At 40.0% G+C, this 22812-nt stretch overlaps 1 protein-coding gene across 4 annotated transcripts in view; it reads left to right on the top strand.

Moving 5' to 3' along the window:
* Positions 1–238: 238 nt before the first annotated feature.
* Positions 239–22812, top strand: part of setd1a (SET domain containing 1A, histone lysine methyltransferase) — a 33354-nt gene continuing 10780 nt past the window's right edge. The window contains exons 1-17 of one of the 4 annotated variants that reach the window (XM_032587461.1): positions 239–307; positions 2250–2394; positions 2479–2577; positions 3735–4005; positions 5117–5241; positions 7268–7521; positions 8189–9803; positions 10712–11713; positions 13303–13470; positions 13708–13792; positions 13879–14015; positions 15461–15497; positions 15563–15755; positions 16722–16765; positions 17081–18333; positions 20983–21337; positions 22081–22262. In XM_032587461.1, coding sequence (XP_032443352.1) covers positions 2257–2394; positions 2479–2577; positions 3735–4005; positions 5117–5241; positions 7268–7521; positions 8189–9803; positions 10712–11713; positions 13303–13470; positions 13708–13792; positions 13879–14015; positions 15461–15497; positions 15563–15755; positions 16722–16765; positions 17081–18333; positions 20983–21337; positions 22081–22262 — 5958 coding nt within the window. In that variant the 5' untranslated portion in view covers positions 239–307; positions 2250–2256. The other 3 variants (XM_032587462.1, XM_032587460.1, XM_032587463.1) reach the window with 3 other exon arrangements.

The following is a 22812-nucleotide window of genomic DNA, read 5'->3' as shown; positions in this document are numbered from 1 at the left end:
TTATTTTACTTCACTCATACTTATTGAGTTGTTTCACCACTTCGCCAGTAGGGGGCGAATTTCTCACCATTCAAACTGGAAATGATACTAGCAGATTCAAGCATTATTTTACACTACAAATATTTAACTGATTATAGAATAAGTTATCTTTAAAAAAAATCTTTATTTTATTTAATTCAAAGTGATGTTTTAAGTTTCAATATTCTGTTTATTTGTTGTTTGTTTTGTGCCTGTGTAGAGGAAAGTGCGGGTGAGCAACTGTAGACTGCATTATCATGCATTGATGGGGAGCAGGCGAGGCGTTCAGGTTGGTAACGCGATGGCCGCTCTCTCAACAATATCTGGATTTTGAAATAGAAAACAATGGCTTTGGTGCTCGTAGATGGTCGTTGGTCTATCGACTAATTTCCGGAATGGTAGCGGTATTGTTTTAATTCGTTAGAGGTGCTTTAACGCCGGGTCGTAGGTGTCATATATCTGTTTGTGACCCAGTGTTTTTCTTCTTGGTCTCGCGGGCCTGGCTGCAGCTGCCTACACTGTAGCGGCGGCGAATTGCTACTTTCGGATGAGCGGGTCTCCAAGAGGTGGAGTGGGCTGAATTTTGGTTAAATCGTGGGCAAGCCAGCCTTAAGAAGTTTCCATAAGATATGCATATCACGATTGCAACTTAGAAAAACTAATACGTGTACGTGGAGGTCTTCAAGTTCAAAGTTTAAACTGTTAACTTGATGTTGCTAAGTTAGCATTAGCCATCAGTAGCATCAGTTTGCCCTAGCTAAAGCGAGAAGACAACTAATTTTTACTTTGGTTTACGTTGTCAGACTGATCGGCAACGTGCAGGTTCGGTTTTTAAGGAACGCTTCTGAAACGCGGACAAATGCGCTGAATATTAATTCTGTTTCGACGCTTGCTGAAACAATTATTTGCTTTTTGTGGATCCACTTTAGCCTCTGCTAACAGCAAGCTGCTAGCTAAAGTATCTGATCAGTGACGTAGCGCTGATCATTGTTTTGACAGCAGCTTAACCGAAGCCGACAACAAGCTGATGATAATGCTAAACATTTTATATACTTTAAATGTGATCTCAGAATATACTAATGCGACCCAGAAGTCAGTGAAGTTGAACTCTGGCTAAATGCTGTGACGCAGCTCATCGTTCCTTTGCAGGCAAGAGTTATTTATCTGTAATTACTGCATCTTTTCTCATCAGTCTCGATTCAATTCGCATCTAATTTGTTAAGGTTGTTATGGTGCGTTTAGGTTTCTTGGACCGACTTGAAAAATTTGAAACCACAAATTGATTTTCGTATTTTCCAGGACGACATTCCTTACTCTAATTTCTAAAAAACATTAACAGGATAAATTAATATGTAGCTAATCTGTTGCAGCTTTGCCTGGCGTTTAAACATACAATGTTTTCTTTTTTTTGCTCTAAATAGGAACAATTAACCCCAGGCTGCCCTCATGCACTTAAAGCCTGTGAGAAAAAAAAGCCTCAAACTACAGAAATTGATTTTAATTGGTTCAAAGTCTGGATAATTGTAGAAAAAATAGAAAATAGAGACGTATTTGTATTTCCAGGCTGTATTTTCTGTCCAATTTAACAGTTTGTAACATTTAGGAGTAAGTTATTTTAGTCCATATAAGGTTTTTCTTCACACACTTTATTTACAAGGTAAACACAGTTTATATAATGTGATATTTTTGCAAACTACTATATCAAGACTTTAATTTAATATATCTGTAATATGTTTTTACCAGTTTTATGAGTAGACGTTTCATAAAAAAGATGTAACTCTGGTGATAGATCCAGGATTCTCAGCTTCAGGAAATAGAGGGAAGTCTTATGTACAGTTTAGGTTTTATAACTTGATAATTTTTTTAAGCTTAACCATTTTAGAAACATCCTTTGTAACTTTTTATTAAACCTTATTTAGTGCCTGATTTAAAAAAAAAAATAGCTGAAAACTAACAGAGAAATTAGGAAACTTGAGTCAGAAAAAATATAAATTTTTGTGTTTGGGGCATACTTACAAAAAACATTGACCTCCTTGTAAGAATCCACTGTAAGTTTTATACAAATGTGTTTATTAAAATGGAGAGGAAATTGAAAAAATCTTGAAACTTGAAACTAGAAAAATAATTTGCTTGCTAAATTCCTAGAATCCGAGTCACTTGGATGTTTTTTTGTTTGTTTGTTTTTTCCAGCAGATCCTCTTTTAAATGAAAGTTTTTCTTTTTGTCCTCAGTTATAGGATGGATCCAGACAGTGGGACCGAAACACAGAAAGCAGTCAGCTTGCAGTGGGAAAGCTACAAACTCGTCCAGGACCCGGCCATTCGGCGGGTTACGCAGAAGGTTTACAGATATGACGGAGTGCATTTCAGTGTTCCAGTAAGTCTAACTGGAGTTTATTCGCTTTAAAATGCAGATCAGTTCTAAGGTTTAGTTCTTATTTGCTGTGTTATTTTTGTTTAGGACTCCGGGTTTCCCCCTGTGGGAGAACTCCGGGACCCTAGACCCCGGAGATTATGGTCGAGGTATACAGAAATATCCCTACCAGTGCCAAAGTTCAAGGTGGGCTCCACTTCTCAAACTTTGTCTTATCGATCCGTTAGACGTTCATCTGAAAAACCGAAATATAATTACTGTAGTTTTGAGCTGGAACGGTTCATTTTAATTTAATTTTACTCCGATATGTGATATTTTGTTTTAAAAGGTGAGGAAAAATTACAAGGAAGAATTAAGACATTCAATTAATGGGGAACTAAATGCGTAGATGAATAATTATGGTTGTTGCTTAGCAACAGCATTGAAAGGATGTTGGCCTTTATATAAAAGCGAGAACATAACTTCTCTTTTACCTCAGAGAAGTTTCCAAATTCAAGACAAGTTAAACGATTGTGTTATGAACATAATTACTGCAGCACTGGAAACTTCTTAAGCCTTTTAGAAATAATAAGATGTGGTTCCTAAGTCTGTCACAATAAGCAATACATTATTTTATAGCATGGTAAATTAAAAGCAGTGCAATGATTTTTATTTGGAAAAGAGATGCTTTCTTTAATTTTGTTTTAAAGCTGCAAACCTTTGACACCCAGTACAAAGTACGTAGTTTGTACAATCTCCCACTTTTGCCTGTATTACTGGTCTAAACTGAATAATTATCTTTTTTTTTTTATACAATTTGGTTACTGAAACTCTAAAATCCATTTTAATTGCTGGGTTTTTCTTTTTTCAAATATTTTTAAAGTTAAGTGTTCTTAAGGAATCAAAGTTTTTATATTTTGATTGATCAGTAATAAGGCAAATTATCTTAAAATAACAATACTGACATTTATCGTGATCATTTCTTTGACAGTTCATCATGAGAGGCTTATTGGTACCTAACTTCATTTTAAGAACATGTTTCATTATTTTACTGTCAGTGCTGTTGTATGAATGCCATGTTGTAATTATTTGTTGATTGGCCATGAACTCAGGACGACTTTATTATCCTGGATGTAAATGACCAGTTATAAACCGCAGCGGTTGTGTGAAATCTGTCACCCTCGAAGGTCATTTGGCCAAAATTGTTTTCACTCATTATTTGCACATTATCTTTCCAGACCAGATGTCTTCCTGCACTTCAGCTGTTCCGCGTTTATGATTTCCACAGATCAGTCACTCCACTTTCCTGGAATAGCAGAGCTTTTTTTTTTTGTTTGTTCCTAACCTTTTTTTTTTGGCCACAGCTCGATGAGTTCTACGTGGGCCCCATACCCCTCAAAGAGGTGACCTTCGCCAGGCTCAATGACAACATCAAGGAGCCTTTCCTGGCAGAAATGTGCTCCAAGTTTGGTGAAGTGGAGGAGATGGAGATCCTGTTTCATCCCAAGACCAGGAAGCACTTGGGTCTGGCCAGGGTGTTGTTCACCAACACGAGAGGAGCGAAGGACACAGTCAAGCATTTGCACAACACCTCTGTCATGGGAAACATCATTCATGCTCAGCTAGATATAAAAGGTAAAGTTTATTGTGGCTGCTATTGTAGAGGTGTGGACCCCTTACATCCCGCCTTTGTCTCCCTGCTTGAGGGCAAAACGTTGGTCTCTGACGACGACTAGCATTGGTTTTTAGCTGTTAAAATGTCAATATAATACATTAAATCTTTAACGTAGGCCTGATATATAAAAGTAAAAGGAACGCAGCGCTTTACTACTAATTGTCAACACTATGACAACTAGATTATAAAGTCAGGAAAAAGTTTTAATAAAGAAATAGCGAGGGAGAAGGAAGTAAGTCAGCTCTGCTAGCTTGACTATGACAACCGTAACATGTAGATGGGCTGTGGAATTTGGTGTGTTTCAGTTCAGTTAAAAAATAAAAAAGGTGATCTAAACACCAACTCTCTGACAGATCATCAGCGTAGCAGGTGTTTAAATTAGCTAATGAGCCGCCACAGTATTAGCTTAGCTAATAGCAGCGGTAGCTAATCAATCACAGCAATCATTTATTAAAAATCACAAAATAAATATCAAGCCTGAAATATAAAACTGTAACGGACTGAATCTTCTGTTCTTTGTGGAAAATGTTTTAATGTTTTGTGGTGTTAAACCCTGAAGCATGTAGTGGCGTGGTTGTCGGTTGCTATGGCAACGAGTCTGCGTGTAGCTGACACAGAGAAAAAAAGTGGTTTTGAATTGTTCTTCACCGGTTTTTCTGCGTTATTTTTCCCTTTTCTGTGGCGCACTGCACTAAATTAATAATACACACATCCCCAGGTTTCATTTAGTTAATTTTTTACACCGCGGCTATGGACAGCTTGTAAGAGAATCTTCATCTTTGAGAAACACAAATGACTTGTTGTCTGTTTTTTTACAAGATGTGCTGATCATGTAGACTGATCTGCTTCTCTTGAAGAGCAGAAAAAAAAATATGAAAAAACAAATTTAAGTCTTAATAATGTTGTTTCTACAGCGCTGTTGACAGTTGCCTATCAAGATGGCGCATTTCCGGGCAACTTACTTCTGGTCCGGTTTTGTGGGAACTATCTATTAAGATAAGTTACTGTAAATAATCAAACATGGATCATATATTTAGCAAGGCGTTTGTTTTTCTGTTTGTTTTTCTGCAGGTCAACAGCGGCAGAAGTACTACGACCTCATAGTAAACGGGTCCTACACTCCTCAGACGGTGCCGCTTGGAGGGAAAGCTTTGACGGATAGCGTTCAGTCTCAGACGCCGGCGCAGCCGGATACGGTACGACTTCTCAGTCAGTAGATGATCAGTTAGTGAGTCAGGAGTTCAATATTTTTATTCATGTTGAATCAAAGCAGTTACGGTGTTACTGCAGATAAAAATTACTGGTCATTATGATGTTTCGAGAACAAAAATAGTCTAAACTAACATCTGTTTTGAAAGTCAATGGAAATATTGCATCAAATCAAAATTATTATATATATTTTTAAAATAATATACCATTATAACGTCACATCTGTTCACGCTTTATAAATAATAAGCATCAGTGTCGGCCTGTTTTTGTTTCCTTTTTATGTTGTCCAAAAACAAAAATCAAACCTGAATCATAATGTTCATATCCAGCTGTGGTTAAGGCTGTCAGCTGTGAAATGTATAAATAATAAATGTCTTTGCAATCAAAAGTAGTGATTGAAAGCAGCTTGTTTATGGTAAATTAGCATGAAAAGGAGGAGACATTCAGTGTCTTTGAATTATTATTTTGTTCATGTAACTTTGGTGACTTTTACCATCAGGTGGAAAATATCCTTTTGGCTAACTGTAGCATATTTACAGAAATGTTATTAGTACAAATGATCCCTGCAACAAATATATTATAAATAAAATTTGAATTGGTTGAGGTTCATAAATTGTCCAGCTCTAGCGTCGATCTGAACAATGAGTCCAAAGACACATTTTCAGGCTTGAATTGAATACATTTAAATATTATTTTTGGAATAATAAATCTAAAATATTACAAAGAATTGTTTGATTCTGTGTCATTAAGTTGCTAAAGTTGATGGTCTGTTTTTATTTTAACCGTAATTACTCCAAAAACATTTAATATTTCGATGCAAACTGCTTTTTTTTATTTGGAAATGTTAACAAAATTGCTTATAAATGGTTGCAAAAATTGTGACATTTTGTAACTTTAGAACTGATGTTTAATCAAGCATCAGCTGAGCTTAACGAAGGCCACGTTTTCCTCACTATTTTTAGCTAATGATAATTATTTCAATCAGTTTTATTGCATCTCAGCTGAACATTTCCAGCCTCAATGTGAAACCATAATTTTGAAGGAATGAAATATTACATCCAAGCAGTTGTTTCAGATTGATATTAAGATGGTTATTTGGGTTTTATATATTTTGCAGCTCTAGAAAAATTTAATCTCACCGCATACACAGCAGAAACTATATTTCACAATTTGTGTGAGACTACTTTATTAATTTAATCTCATAATTAATATTGTGTTTTTAAATTTGTATTTACCTTGATTTCTGTGTAAAACAATCACAAAAACAGTGCTAAAAAATGTTACCACTGAAATTATATTGCAACAGCCGATATTATTTTGTACGTCTGTCTGAATTTGACGAGTTTCCAGGATTCTAATAGTGACCATAATTATTAGGAAAGTTTTTTTCTTGTATAAATGAAGAACCTGGCCTTAAAGCTTTTTCCTGAAATTATGTGGCAACAATTTACTTCCTTAAGATGTAAAATTTTAAATATAGTCGGAGATGGGCAGGGTAGCAGAAAATTGTACTCAAGTAAAAGTAGCTGCTACAAAATATTTTTTCTCTAGTAAAAAGTAGCCATCCAAGAAATTACTCAAGTAAGAGTAGAAAAGTATTTGGTAAAAAGTAAAATTATCAATCATTTAATATTTATAAATTACATCATCAGATGGACTGAAATAGAAAAGTAACTGGAAATTTTGGTATTTTAAGGACCAAAATGACAATAATTCATACAAGTAATAAAACAAAATTAGGAAAAATATTTTTTTTCCAAATCAGTTTCTTTCAATAAAAAGAATGATGAAACTTTAACAAAAACTGCAGGTGTGTGTCTGTGTCTGGTGAATTTTGGTTAAAACTTGTTTGTTTTTCATTCAGTGGGTAGAAAATACAGAAATTTTCTCAAGTAAGAGTAGAAATACTCCTAAAATTTTCTTTTCTTTTTAAATTTACTGAAACAAATGTAATTGAGTAAATGTAACTAGTTATTTCTTAACTCTGAATATTGTTGTTTTTTGTCATTGCAGTCGGAAATCCGGCGGAGGTATTCCAGTGAGCTTGCGGTTTTGGCTGCAGGAGTCCACGCCCTGACCTCGGGAAGCATGACGCCGTGTTCTGCTGAAACCGGGTTTGGAGAACAGCGTGTCGACACGCCGCCTTCGTCGTTACCCGGTCCATACACGCCGAGCTCCACTGCTTCGTCTCAGGGGGGCGGAGGGACACCTTACAGCTCCAGATCTGGGACTCCTTTCTCACAAGACTCAGGCTACTCCGGCAGCAGGTAGTGCTCATCGAGCTGCAGCAAACGATTAGTTTAGTAATCAGGTATTCCATAGGTTATGCTGACGATTAATCTGATTTTTAAAGAAGTGTTTTATTATAAAATGGTACAAATACAAATAAATAAATGTAATTTCTTTTTAAATAAGAAAATAGACATTATATTGCCTAAAATGTAAAAATATAGAATTCCTTCAGTGTACGCTTGATCATTTGTAGCAAAGGATGCATCTTATAACGTATTGACAGAGAAATATGTTTTTTTATTAGCTTAAATGCAAAATGTATGTATATTTTTGGCCTAATTAGATCTGAGTGTTTTACTTTTTCAGCAAATTGCCATTTTTAGAGTATGTATACTCCAGTTAATGATTAACCAAATTACTGAATTAGTTGATTATTTCAATAATTGATTCATCATCCAAATAATCGTTTCAACCTGAATGGGTTTTTTGGCCGTTTTTTTTGCTTAATTATGGCTTTGATTATGTTGTTCCTTCAGCAAATTGATTTCTTTGAGTCTGTTTACTCCAGTTAATGATTAATCGACTACTAAATTAGTTGACAATTATTTCATTAATCGATTAATCGTTTCGGCCCTAATTGTTCAGATTTAGTAAGAAAGAGCTCTTTTGATTGTAGTGAATCCAGTAAACTCTCTGTTTCAGGCATCCGAACTACAACGCAGGCTCTTTGAGCAGCGGCTATCCTCCCCAGGACATGTTACCATCTTCATCTTCATCGTCCGCAGTCTCGTCTTCTGTTGGAGGTTTTAAAGTGTCTCGTTACCCCGATGAACAGGACCCATCACTGTACCACCGAGGTCGTCCTTCGTACCCCCCGACCACATCGTACCGTCCCAATGAGCCGCCGGGCTACGCGCCCTACCAAAACCTCGGAGGTCCCGGCTCACACATGGCGCATCACTCCTCAATGCCTCCACCGCCGATTTGCAACCAGTACGACCAGCCTCTGCTGCCGGACAGGGAGCGGAGCGAATCAGCGGGGAGGTATGCGGCCGCGGGGGTCGGTTCTAGAAGGTCGTCCTACCATCACCAGCAAGACTCAAACTCCTCCTCGAAGTACCATTCCCACCACTCCCACCACCATTCGGACCGCCGGGACGACCGGGGTTACCGGCGAGACAGCGTGGGCTCCCGCTCTGGCGACCACGGCCACCAGCGGCACCGCAACCACCACCACTCTCACAACCACCACGGCAGTCGCAGAAGAAGCAGCCACGACCGGGACCGCGACCGAGACGCCGACTACGCCAACAGCTCCGACCCCAGATACAACTCCAACTCCTACCGATCGTCGTCCAACAGCATGTCGCCGCCGCCGTCATCTTACTCAGCGTACGCCTCCTCCAAAGATCCCGCCCCGACCCCGCCGCAGGATGGTTCCTCCCGTTCGGCGGGTTCAACCCTGGCAGAGAAAGCTGGGTCTGATAAGGACCATCACGGCGCTTTGCCTCCCCCGCCGCCTCCTCCGCCGCCGCCGCTCCCACCGGCCTCCGTTATTGCAGCAGCCGTCGCCGAGACGCTGGGAACGCTAGACTTTAACCAGGACAGTCCGGCCCGCGAAGACCAGTGGACCAAACCCAAACGCCGTCCCACCACGCCACCCGCCCCGCCCAAAACGCCACCACCATCCTCCCCTTCCCAACCTACTACCGCCAAATCTTCCTCCAACTCTCCCTCCTCAGCCTCCCTTCCTCACCACCTTTCCTCTTCCTCTAGCTCCCCTCCACCTCCTCATCGCGACTCCTCTCCAGAGCCGGACTCCACAAACGAGAGTTTGCCGTTTGTCTACCACAGCAGCAGCCTGGACTCTCGAATCGAGATGCTCCTGAAGGAACAAAAGGCCAAGTTTTCCTTCCTCGCTTCTGACGAGGAAGACGAGGAGGACAGGAAAGAGGAGAAGCAGAGGAGCAGAGTTAGAGAGGGAGCGGAGCGAAGAAGTGACGCTGCGAAGGAGCAGGAGCACAGGGGGGACAACGGGGAGAAGGATCACAGGAAGAAGGGGGAAAGAGACAGAGAAGGACACAGAGGGAGAAAACGGGGAAAAGGAGAAGGGAGGAAGAGTCCGACTGTCCTCGCTGCGGGGACACAACCCTCCGAAAATTATTCCCCCCACATCGTACCTCCAGAGGAACCTCCGCCCCCCGTTGGCATCGATGCTACTGAAGCTCTGCAGCAAGACGATCCTCAGGCTGGTTCTGCTGATCCGGGGGTCCGGACCGGAGCGCACACGCCGCCGCCGTTTAACGGGCAGAGCCAGGTACATTACCAAGCTAAACATCATCATCATCACTTACACCAGAGGTGTCCAAACTTTTTACCTCCTGGGCCAAAACTGGCAAGTTGAAAGTAACTGAGGGCCACAAGAAAGAGATTTTTCAAAAATTGTAGAAAGAAAAGTAAAGTTATATTTATATCTGCACATCTAATAATAATAGTTTAATAAAATAAAACAAGTGTGATTTCCACAGAAAGCAAGATGTAGGTGATTGTAGATTGAGAATGTTTGCCTTATTTAATAAAACAAAATAAAAACTACAAACAATATCTTAAATGTTGATGGCTTTTCTATGATCTTTGAATTTTTTGTGTATATTCTTAGCAGGTCGCCCATTCTTCAAAAACTTTTCTAAAAGGTGCAACGACATCTGCTCTTTATTAAAAGTTGCTGAATGTTTCAAATTCAATTAAAAATTGCTTCTTTAATCCCGGAGGAAAAATTAAAAGTGAAATAATTTGTGGTTCTGCTTAATGAAATTTAATTAAATGAGTACTTTGTGTTGTAATTTGCATATTTAGAAGACTTTCTCTGTGGACATTTCACTCTTAAGATTTGATTAACTAAATCAGAATCCAGCTTTGAGCTGCCATTTTTGTCCTGCACGAAATCACATCGAGTGCCGCAAATGGCCCATGGGCCACACTTTGGACACCCCTAACTTACACTGAGAAAACTAAGAGGTTATTCCACCATTAGAGGTGAGCCTCTCTCTCTCTAGAGCAGTTGAGACCAGTGGTTGATTTTTAGACATTTGCTGAGGTAGAGAAGTAAGTATCGACCGATCACCAATCTCCCAAAATTAAGGAATGATTTATCGGTGCACTTTTTTCTCTGTTTAAGTGGAAGAGTTGGTGGTTCCTTGAACTTTAACCTCTGTGTTTTGTCAGGCGTCTCCTCATTCTTCTGGCGAAGACATGGAGATCTCAGACGACGACGCTGAGGAAACGACCACCATAACGACCGTCACGACTCACCAGCCGACAGTCGCCTCAGGATCAACACCGTCATCCTCACAAGCCGCCGCCGCCGGACTCTCACAGCCGGCAGACCCCTCATCCTCTCCGCCCCCCATCTCTGATTCCTCACAGCACTTTGGGACGTCCATGCACCCGCCGATTCCTTCCTACCCGCCCCATTTACCGCCCCCTCCTCCGCCCGGCTACTCCCTTCAGCCGCCACCTCCGCCTGGGATTCCACCTCTTCCTCACATGGAGCTACACCCCGAGTATCCTCCCCCGATGCCTCACCACATGTACGATTATGCCACCTCCATGGAGCTGATGAACCAGTACAGCGGTGGAGCCCCGATGTCGTTCCAAATGCAAACCCACATGCTAAGCCGCCTGCATCAGATGCGTTTGTCGTCGTCCAATGGCACGGCAGGGCCGAGCGAGGCTGCGACCGGAGACTACGCATCGTACCATCTTCACTCTATGCCACCGCCTCACACGCACCACCCCTACATGGACCAAGAGGGCAATGGGGCGGGGGCTCACTACGACCAGGACCACAGATACATGCCACCCCATATGTCATACCCCTACCATGAACCCCACAGCACTCAGATACCACCTCCTCCACACCACAGCATCCCGCCTCCGCACTCTGGGTGGCCGCCACACGTCTTACCGCCTCACTTCCAGTCCTACTTGCCGCCGCCCGGCTACGGCACCATGCTGACTGGGGAGGGAGACGAGTACAGCGCCTCTGGGGAGGCATTGCCCATGATGGCGGAGAATCCGCACGAAGCGACGGTTCAGATGGTGCTGGCCTCTTTGATCCAGGAGATGAAGAACATCGTGCAGCGGGACCTGAACCGCAAAATGGTGGAGAATGTCGCCTTCGCCACTTTTGATGAGTGGTGGGACAGGAAGGAGACCAAGGCCAAGGTAACCAATCAAATAATCAATCAACTTTATTTCTGTAGTACATTTCAGCAACAAGGCAGTTCAAAGTGCTTTACATCATGAAAACATCATAAACGCATCATTTTGACACGTTGTATGTTATGTTTGGAAATTTCAAACGTGCTCAGAATACTGGAGGGCAAAAAGGCGATGCTTTTCCACGCCGTCTAAAGCTGCGGTGGAATAATTAACTACATGAAACCTGGAGATGTAGGTATTATTAACTTGGTGCAGTGCGCCCCAGCAAAGAGAAAATTAACACAGAAAAAATGTTGAACGATTCAAAGCCACTTTTTTCCTCGCTCCGTATCGGCTACGCTACACGCAGAATCGTTGCCATAGCAACTGACAACAGTGTCACTTTGTGTTTCATGACTCGACACCAAAAAACACTGAAACATTTCCCACACAAAGAACAGAACGTTCAGTCTGCTACAGTTTTATGTTTTCAGGCTTGATGTTTATTTTGTGGCTATTAATAAGTGATCGCTGTGGTAGATTAGCTACTGCTGCTATTTGCTAAGCTAACAACATGGTAGTAGATTAGCTAATTTAATCTCCTGCTCTACTGATGATCTGTCAGAGTTGGTTATTTAGGTCACCTATTTTTATTTATTTTGTAACTGAACCAAAATACAGAATTCTGCAGCACATCTACATGTTACGGTTGTCAAAGTCAGGCTAGCATAACTGACCTACTTCGTCTCTCTTGTTTTTTTAAATTAAAACTTTTTCCTGACCGTATCTAGTTGGCGTAGTGTTCACAATTAGTAGCAAAGCACCGCGTCCCTTTTTGTTTTAGATAACAGGTGTACATTTAAGATTTAGCACTTAATTGATAACTTATCAGCTAAAACCAATGGCAGTCATTGTCAGCGAGCAGCTTTTCGCTCTAAATCAGGAAGATTGAGGCGGGATCCTGGACAGGGGGGCTGATGGTCATCAATTGTGAAACCAGTAGCAGACATTACATTTTGTCAAGTGTCATCATCAGAATCATCAAACATATTAGTAATTTTTCTAATTATTATGGGTCAAAATCAACTTTGGACAGGTGGGATTTTGGTCTAGATTTAAAGAGCCTCAGTGTTCCAGCTGTTGTTTTGCAGTTTATTTATACAATATTAGAAATACATTATTACATGCAAGTAAACAAATCAATAATTTTTTTAAATAAAAAAATTCCCTAGTAGGTAAATGAAATTAAGGCTGCAATTAACAGTTATTTGAGTAATCGGTTATTCTATCGATTGTTCCGACGATTGATCGGATAAAAAATATTGTCACTTTCTAAAAAGGTTTTCTCATAAATCTTTTTATGCAAAGTTAGAAAAGCATTAAATATTCAAAGAAATACTTTAATCCCTTTTAAAAATAAGAAAATAAACATTTATTGCCTAAGCTGCAACAACAGAGCATTCATTTAGTGAACAACTTCATTAGTTGTAGCAAAATATGCGTCTGCACCCAATAATCCTTCTAACATCAACATGTGAAAAGCTCAGCCCGTTTTGCATGATTGACAACCTAATTGAAGTCATTTGGGATTTTAAACTGTAATTGTTTTTCAGCCTTTCCAGACGATGGTTAGGGGAGTGTCTGCCTTACGGGACGATGAAAAGAAAGAGGAAAAGGTCAACCGTCCTCGAGAGCCTCTGATGTCACTTGTGGATTGGGCAAAAAGTGGGGGCGTGGAGGGGTTTTCTCTTCGTGGAGCGCTGCGATTACCTTCATTCAAGGTAAAAATATCATAATTCTTTACATTTTAAATGATCCACATCTGTTGCTTGAAGGTTTTTGCCAGTTTTAAGTGTTATTTCTTAGAAAAGTCCAAGCTCTTTCCTAATTTTAGATATTCTCATTTAATGTTTAGATTGTGTGCTATTAAATACAACCGTAAAGCTTAGCTGGAACTATAACAGTCATTGACTTTTGTTGTTACGATTAACAAATCATGTTGATGTTCAACGGTGCAGGTGAAAAGGAAAGAACCTCAGGAGTTCAAAGAGGGAGACTTAAAGAGGCCTCGGCCTTCAACTCCACCAGATGAAGATGATGAAGGTTTGTTGATGTTGTCGCTTTAGAAAGAGGGGTTTAAATTAATCGATAGAAAGGAATTAACTCTTAAATTGATGTCTGGTTCTCAGCTGGGAGAATGCCAGAGGCAGACAGGCATGCAGCTGATCGGGACAACAAGAGGAGGAAAAAGAAGCCAAGAAGTCGTAAACCCTGGGAGCTTGACAGTGAAGGAGAGGAAACATCCGACGGCTCATCGAGCGAGAAGGTAGGAGACACTTTTATTGCTTCTGAAACACATATTTCTAACTAGACTGGTGTATTTTGAGCTGAAGAAAATAACTGAATGTAAATATTCAGATAGGACTGAAACGATTAATCGATTTTTCAAGTAATTGTCAACTAATTCAGTAAACGATTATTTATTAAATGCAGTATATGGACTCAAAAAAGACTATTATCTGAGACAATAACACACTGATAAATAATTAAGATAAAACATATTAGGTAAAAAATATTTTAGGGCTGAAGCGATTAATTGTGATAAACTGATTATTAAAATAATTGTCAGCTAATTTAGTAGTCGATTAATTATTAACTGGAGTGTATAGACTCATCTTCCTTCAGTCATTTACTGAAGGAAGAACATAATCAGAGCAGTAGCTAAGTCAAAAATGTACAAAAATATTATGACTGAAATGATTAATCTGATTAATTGTGATTAATCAATTATTGAAATAATTGTGAACTAATGTAGTTATCAATTAACCGTTAACTGGAGTATATAAACTCAACAAAACGTTTTTTTGCTGAGAGAACATATTCAGAGTTGTAATTAAGAAAAAAACGAACAAAATCTTTCAGGGCTCAAATGATTCATTGCGATTAATCAATTATTGAAATAGTCGTCAAATAATTTAGTATTAGATTAATCGTTAACTGGAGTATACAAACTCAAAAAAATTTGTTGAAAGAACAACGCAGGCAGAGCAGTAATTAATACAAAATGTCCAAAAATATTATGACTAAAGCAATTAATCAGATTAATTGTGATTAATCAATTATTGAAATAATTGTCAACTAATTTAGTTCTTCATTAATTGTTAACTGGATTATACAGACTCAACACATTCAATGTAGTAATTAAACCAAAAACGTCCAAAAAATTTATACATTTTGCATTTAAGATTAAAATAAATCCCACCCTGAACTCGTCAAGCGGCATAATTTTATCTTCACCTGGTTCAATTTGTCCTTTCAAACCTTTTATCTCTGCAATTATTAACCAGTTAATTAAAGAAAATATTCAGCAGATTGGTTCTACTCTGTATTGACGATAAATTGAACAGAAAGTTTGGAGCTTTGAACATGTTATTAAAATTATTTGTTTTAGCTGCAGATACAGCCTTAGCTACAAATGATCAAGAATTCACTGAAGGATTGTTTTGTTACTGCGTTTTAGGCAATAAAATGTTTATTTTCTTATTTAAAATAGAAATTTTTTTTTTGCATCCTTTTAATATTTGTATAAAAGAGGCTTCTGGTTAAAGGAAATATGTATGAATGTGCCAATTTTTCTATCCGATTAATCGTCAGAACAATTGATTCCTAAAATAATCATTAGTTTCAGCCCAACTTAATCGTTTTAGGAGTAATTTCTGTTTTTCGCTAGATGGCAGCATTTCACTTATAATGTTTTCCTTTTGTCCGCAGGAGGACGAAGAAGTGGAAAGTGAAAAGGAATCAGATGGTAAAATGTTTATTTTTCTACTTTCAATGAAGAAACCAGTTCACTAACTTTGTTTTCTCTCATAGATGACGGGCTCAGTAGTGACAGCGATGATGAGAGCCTGTCTTCGTCCTCTGAAGGTTCTTCCTCGTCGGCGTCCTCCTCTTCGTCCTCTTCTGAGGACGAGGAGGAGGAGGAAGGGGAGCTAGTGGAAAGTGCCGGTCCGGACTCCATGGATGAGTCAACAATGGACAGCACAACTGAGAAAGAGGATGACAGGCATGTTGTGTTTTTAAAAACATATACATACAGTTTATTTCCCACTGTCTGAAGTTAAAATCAGATGAAATTTCTCCTGTTTCAGGTTAATTAGGATCAACAAAATTAATCCTGTTTGCTAAATTCCAAAACAAATAAGTAAATATTCAAGTAAAACCGCTTAGGAGATGAATTTAGTTTGGTCCAAAATGTTCAAATCGATATTTTCCAGCTGGGGGTGTTGTCTGACATAAGCCTGTTGCAGGAAGCAATAAATCAATTAATCGCCTGATCATTTAAAACAAGCTTGATAATTTCCATTTGCATTATTCATCATTTTTCTCTTCTCTCTGTTTCTACCATAAACTGGATGGTAAAAGTCTTCAGTCATTTTATTTGTTGTTTCTGTTATTTTGTATATTTAATTTATTTTTCATTAATTTATGTTTGTGTTAAATGTTCTTTAGAAATCAAAGTTTATTGATCTTAGAGAAAGTGTTCCTGCATTATTGTGCCATTATTACCACTATATTACTTGAAAATAGTCTCAAAACAACAAATATTATCATTTATCGCTTCTCTGACGATATATCGTCCAGTACAATTTTATATCGTGACGGGCCTATTTCAGTTATTTTATTTGATATATTTAAAATATCTTCCAATTCCAGGGTAAAATGTTGACTAGAAATCAGTTTATTTATCTTTAAGAGGGTGAACTTATTATGCTATTATGCTATTTGAAAATGTCTCAAAACAACAATATTATCGCTTATCACAATAACTTCTGGAGCACTTTATCATCCAGCGAAATTTGCTATTGTGACAGGAATAATCTGACAATTTATCTGCGTAAATCAGGGAAATATTTGAAAATAATTTTATATGCAGTGGGATATGTAATAGAAATATGTTGGGTTAAATAGTTTTGATAACTATTCAGTCTTTATTTCCTGCTCAAATTATTTTTTCTTCTGTTTTTCTCAGGCATATTGTTGCAGGTGCTGTTCCGAAAGTCGACATCAAAAAAGGTGGGTCAGCGTTTTTTTTATCTTGTTTTTATTAAGCCTCCAAAACCGGGGGCAAATTAAAAATAAAAGTCAGAAGTACCTTTGATTTCACTCAAAATTTGGAAAACAAAACCTCAGGGTCTGAGGTCTATTTGGATTTGGTTCCCTTTGATCCAAGAGGTGCAGTTGGGATTAAAGTCATAATTCTCACATTAAAATTGGAAGTTTGATTTAAAAACTAAAAGTCAGAATAAACTTTCACTGTAAATCTGGTTCTCTCATTCAGTCTCTGAGTTATATATTTGCATAATCTTCTCTAATCTGTTTCTCCTTTAGGTGTTTCTAAGGAAATCAAGGCCGATATCCCGGCGGCTCCTTTGTCTCCACTCGGCCCTCGCCCTTCGTCTCCAAACGCTTTCGTTCCTCCTTTGAAGAAACGCAGGAAGACTGTTTCCTTCTCCACAGACGAGAACGACAGCAAACCCCTGCTCCCAGCTCCGTCGCCAACGCAACCGGGAAGCGAGGCTCCGCCCACTGCCGACAAGCCTCTGGACTCCCCCATCGCTCTCACGCCGCCGCCTTCCTGCCGACCCGCTCACAGCATCCAGCTGCTTCCCTTCGCCTCGAAACCCGGCGAAGGCAACGCGCTCATCGTCCCGCCGCCGAGCCGGAACCAGGACCCCGAGGAGTCCAAGAAGACGCCCCTGGCTCCCTCCCCGAAATCCCCCGGCAAGCGGGTTGCGAGCAAAGACTCGCCCCGACCCGCCTCCGCTCCGGTCATGGTGTGCCGCACCGTTCAGAACCTGCCGCTGGACCACGCCTCGATGTGTCGCATGGCATTCGAGGAAGCCCCTGCAGCGGCGCCGGGCAACAAGCGGTCCAGAGGCCGGACCCGGACGCCCAGCATGTGTCACGCCGTCAGGGAGGATGAGGAGGACGAAGAGGACGGCGAGCAGCGGCTGAGGATCAGGGAGCAGGTCGGCGCGTCCAGCCTTCTGCAGCTGGCCGGCGCGGACCTGTCGGTGCTGGCGGACGTGGCGCTGAAAATGGACCCGGAAGCCGGGGACTCAGAGGAGACGGAGACGTCGGACGAGGCTGAGGAGCAGAAGATGGAGGGCGACCCGTTCTCCCTGGAGTCGCTGGCTCTGGTGATGAGCCCCGGCGGCGTCGTCGTACTTCTGGAGCACAACTACTGCAAACCTCCGGCGCTCGCCGCCGCCACCGTGGCATCCGGCGCCAGGAAACCCGCCGCCAGGCAGGACGCGTCCGTTTTGGTGTCGGCGGACCTCAACTCTATCTCTGGAGTCCTGGAGGCGCCAGAGGAGGTAATCGGAGAGGCGGCGCCGCCCAGAGGAGACAAAGGCGAATACTTCTCCCCGGTGGGAGATCTGGGTGACTCTGATGATAACAGACAGATGGCGCCGGTGTCTCCGTCACCAAAGAGGAAGAATTACGTCGGCAAAGGCTTGGAGGTCGACCAGGACAAGAGCGAGAAGAGGAAGAGGAAAGACAAGGAGAACCTGGAGCCGCATCGCACGAAAAAGCAGAAGGAGCCGCTCGGCAAGAAGCAAAGGAAGAGGAAGCTGGAGGTGGGTGGCGTCAACACCTTCTGGGATTAAAGTCAGAACTCTGGGGTTTGAGTCAGAGTTTTCAGATTAAAGTCGGAATTCTGATTTTTTTAAAAAGTCAGAATTCCCAAACTAAAATCAGAATTCTCTGATTAGTCAGAATTTTCAGAATAATATAAAAATTCTGGGATTAAAAATTCTGATGAAAGAGTCAGAATTCTGGGATTAAAATCAGAATTCTGGGATTAAAGTCAGAATTCTGGGATTAAAGTCAGAATTCTGGGATTAAAGTCAGAATTCTGGGATTAAAGTCAGAATTCTGGGATTAAAGTCAGAATTCTGGGATTAAAGTCAGAAATCTGGGATTAAAATCAGAATTCTGGGATTAAAGTCAGAATTCTGGGATTAAAATCAGAATTCTGGGATTAAAATCAGAATTCAGATTTGAAAAAGTCAAATTAAAATCAAAATTCTCAGAATTTTCAGAATAAAGTCAGAATTCTGGGATTAAAGTCAGAATTATCAGATTAAAGTGAGTCCAGAACTGAAGTCAGAAAAAGTCACACCAAAAAGCAGAAGAAGCAGTTTGGTACGAAGCAGAGGAAGCTGGAGGTGTGTGGTTTCTTCATAGATTAAACAGCGGTGACGTTGCCTTTGTTTTAAAACCCACAGTCGGTTCACGTCATGGCAACATATTTGCTTTGTCACTTCTCGTTACGCCACGCAGGTTTTTCCACTGGAAAAGAACAGACTTACGGTTTTCTCCCCATAAGTTGTGGGACAATCGTTATATTACTTTGTTATGGTAATAATAGCGACTCGAACTCCAATACTGGTCTTGAAAAATATTTGTAATGCTCTTCTTTAGGAAAACAGCCACAGAAAAAGTAGGACTTATATTCCTAAACTGTTCAGTTACTGCAATCAGTTATATTTTCAAGGAAGTTGTATGGAATCAACTAACTCAGGCCCCGTTTACATGACAATGATACAACGAAAATAGATTTTTTGTTCCATTTCTGTTAACACATTTACATGAAGACGTTCTAATTACAATCTTTGTTTACACAGTAACAGTACACATCGAACAGGTGTAATGCCCTCGCCACGCCACTAGTTCGTGCTAGGTTTTTTGAAACTAAGTGCGCGTGTATTTAAAAAAAAAAAACAGTTTTACTTGAAAGCACATCGATTCGCGTTTCCCCGTCAGGTACCGCTCCCCCAGATATTGGAGGGAAACACGCACTATGTGTGTCTGATTAGGGTGCAGTTGGAAAAAAGTGGGATAACTTTTCTGAAACACGTTGTTTGAGCTTTCATGTTGTCCGTAGTTCTCTAGATAAGAGCGCTGAACAAGCGAGTGCTTGTTATGAGCGCTGAACAAGCAGGCGTGTATTTTCCCACCTGGGCGGAGCGGAGCGGTGAAGAGACGCCGCCGTATCTGATGGGGAAACACGAATTGTAGTAACACCAGCATTGTCAGTAGTTTCTTCTTCTGTGGATTGTAGGAAGCAGCTATGTTTTGCGTCATACTATGCATGAGCTAGGGATTACCTGACAGAAAAGATCCATTTATTCTCTTTACAAGACAACGGACACCGGTACGTTTCAGAACCTTTGCACTCTGGAACCCGCTCTCAAACTTTGCCGTTGTCAGAGAAAACATTCGGTGGTTTTATGTAAATGTACACTACAAACACAACAAAACTCTTCCATTTTCACCAGAAACTGTTGTCGTGTAAACAGGGCCTTAATCACTCTCTGGTTACCTAGCATCTCACTCATTCTTTGGTTGCCTAGCGACAATCTGTTGATTACCTTGCGCAGCAGCAGTTTAAGGGTTTGCCACTGCACCTCATAACTGCTTAAAAGTAAACAACAGCATGGAGTGAAAACAATGGATTAAACAGGCAAGGTCACGCCACCAAATTGGGAATATTTAAGATATTTAAGACAAAAATAATTCATAATTTTTGTCTTAGATCTTCCAAATAACTTTGGTTAAAAATTAAGAAGGACCAGTTATGATTTTTAAATCTAGATATAACAACAAATGTGGGCTTTTAACAGTTTTTTCAGTTCATTTTTGCAATATTTGCAAGAAATTTTCACGAAGATATTTTATATCCAAGCGAGTTTTATTTGGCTGGCCTGAGACAAAACGGCTGTTTTAAGTTGTAATAATGGATCTAACACTTTTTCACCAATATTAAGAAATTATTTTCTTAAAATAAGCTCTTATATCTTGCTTAAAGTTACTTGTAAGTTAATTTTGTCTTATTTTAAGTGTTCTAAGATATTTACACTAGAAACTAGACCAAAATTACTTGGTAAGATTTTGTATTTTTGCAATGTAGCCTGACTGTTTGTTACTACATGTACTTACTCTGCCAGTCACCGGAATCTTGTTATTCACACAAAGAGTTTGTACGTCTTTTACAAAATGACGTACAAAGCGATTTTCTTGTTTTTTTCTCTTCCACATTTTTCAAGAGTGTCGATATGTCTGTTTTTGTTGGTCTCTAAGCAATGGTGCATCTACGCTTTGTTCTGCGCTTGCCTACCAAGATGGCGCGGATCCCTTCTGGTTCTGACTTTGTATTCATTTGTTCATCTTAAATATTTACAATATGGTACAATGTTACCAACAATGAGCCTTTTTCCCTGCAGGAATCAGATTTTGAGGAAGATGTTGACGTGGAGGAGCTGGAGTCTGGAGAACTTTCCAGTTCGGACACTGAGAACGAAGTGACTGAAGGAATGAGGAAGAGCGAGCGTCTCTTTCTGCAGGAGGCCGGGGTAACGTCGTCGCAGCGCTGGCCCAAACCTAGGCCGGCGCCTGAGCCGCTACTTTTAAAGTTTGAAAACCGCAGCGAGTTTGAGCAAATGACCATCCTGTATGACATCTGGAACTCGGGTCTGGACGGGGAAGACTTGAGTTTCCTGAAGAAGACATACGAGAAGCTGCTGCAGGACGACCACAGCTCTGACTGGCTCAACGACACCCACTGGGTCAACCACACTGATATCCTTTTTAACTGGCCTCTCTTTGACTTAGAATTGGCTATTCAGTGCAGAAACATGAAGGTGTCCAAAGTGCGGCGCGGGGGCCATTTCCAGCCCTCTTAGTTATTTTATTCGGTCCTCATACAAAAATGGCAGAAGCTTGTTTTTCCAGCTCAAGATTTGAGGTTGATCCAGTTAAAAAATAAAATCTTAGTGAAGTTTTTACTGCTTTTCTACGGAAACCCAGAGGGGTCTTAATCACTTTTGATTTCTCTTTATAACGAGAGATTTATGTTATCACAAAACTACGATGTCCGTTTTCTCAAGATAATGAGTTGATTTCTCATTTTATGCATTTATTTTTTTCTTAATTATTTTCTTGAGTTAAGTTAATTTAAATATTTTGCATTTACTTTTGTCTGCTGGTTTTCTCGATCTAACAAGTTCACTTCCTGATGGGTTTTCTTGAGATAATGAGTTAATTTCCCATTTCCCGCAATCAGCTGGTTTTCTCAATCTAACGAGTTGATTTCTCGTTTTTCACTTATATTTTTTGCTGACGGTTTTCTCAAGGTTTTTTCTTTTCTATGGATTTAGACTTCTTTACAAACTTAGCTAAAAATGAACAAACAAAAAGAAAAACTATCTTTTGTGTCCCTCAATTACTTTCAACTTTTGACAGTTTTGGCCAGGAGGTACCAATGACTAAATCGATTGTCAAAGTGGACCTATTTCTCGTTGCCCTTGACCTCTGACCTGCACTAACCAATTTGCCGAACCCCCGGCGTAAAAAGAAGAGCGCGGACGGCCAGCTGCGGGAGCATGTGACGGGATGCGCCAGGAGCGAAGGCTACTACGCCATCAGCCGCAAGGAGAAGGACGTCTACCTGGACCTGGACCTGCCTGAGCAGGTCATACGGGAAGTCGAAAACGTCGACAGCTCGGTGAGTTTTTATGTCCCAACAACAACAAACCTTTTAACTTTTTATGTATTTTTTTATCTTTTTGAAAGGCTTTCTTAAATTTCCACTTAAGAACCAATTTTAAATTAGGTTGGTGTGTTTTTGCATGAAATAATTGGATGTGGGTGATTGTAAAAACATTTGGCCAACATGAGTAAAAAGGTCAAAAACAAGTTGAAAAGAAATATTTGCTTCTTCTTAAACTCAAATAATTTCCCTGCAAAAGCAAAGTCTGTACCAATAAGATTTATTAAAGTTTTTTAAAAAGCACTTAACTGTAAAAGCTTTTAGTTTTCTGGCTGGTTCTTTTAAGATAAGTGTCATAAAGCGCTTCACAACAAGATAAATTCTCTAAAAGCAAACAATAAATCTGATTATTAACCAGAAATTAATTTAAAATTAAGAGAAACATATAATTTTAAGCTGAGACTCTTATCTGTTCTGTCAGGTTCTTTAACATAATACCAATAATTTTTAAATTAAAGCCCTCTAATACAAAACCACAACATAAAAACACACTCGGAAATTTAAA

The sequence above is a fragment of the Xiphophorus hellerii genome, chromosome 16 (genome assembly GCF_003331165.1).
Source record: "Xiphophorus hellerii strain 12219 chromosome 16, Xiphophorus_hellerii-4.1, whole genome shotgun sequence".
Lineage (NCBI taxonomy): Eukaryota > Metazoa > Chordata > Actinopteri > Cyprinodontiformes > Poeciliidae > Xiphophorus > Xiphophorus hellerii.
The sequence above is the reverse complement of the archived record's forward strand: the minus strand, read 5'-3'. Positions and strand labels throughout refer to the sequence as shown.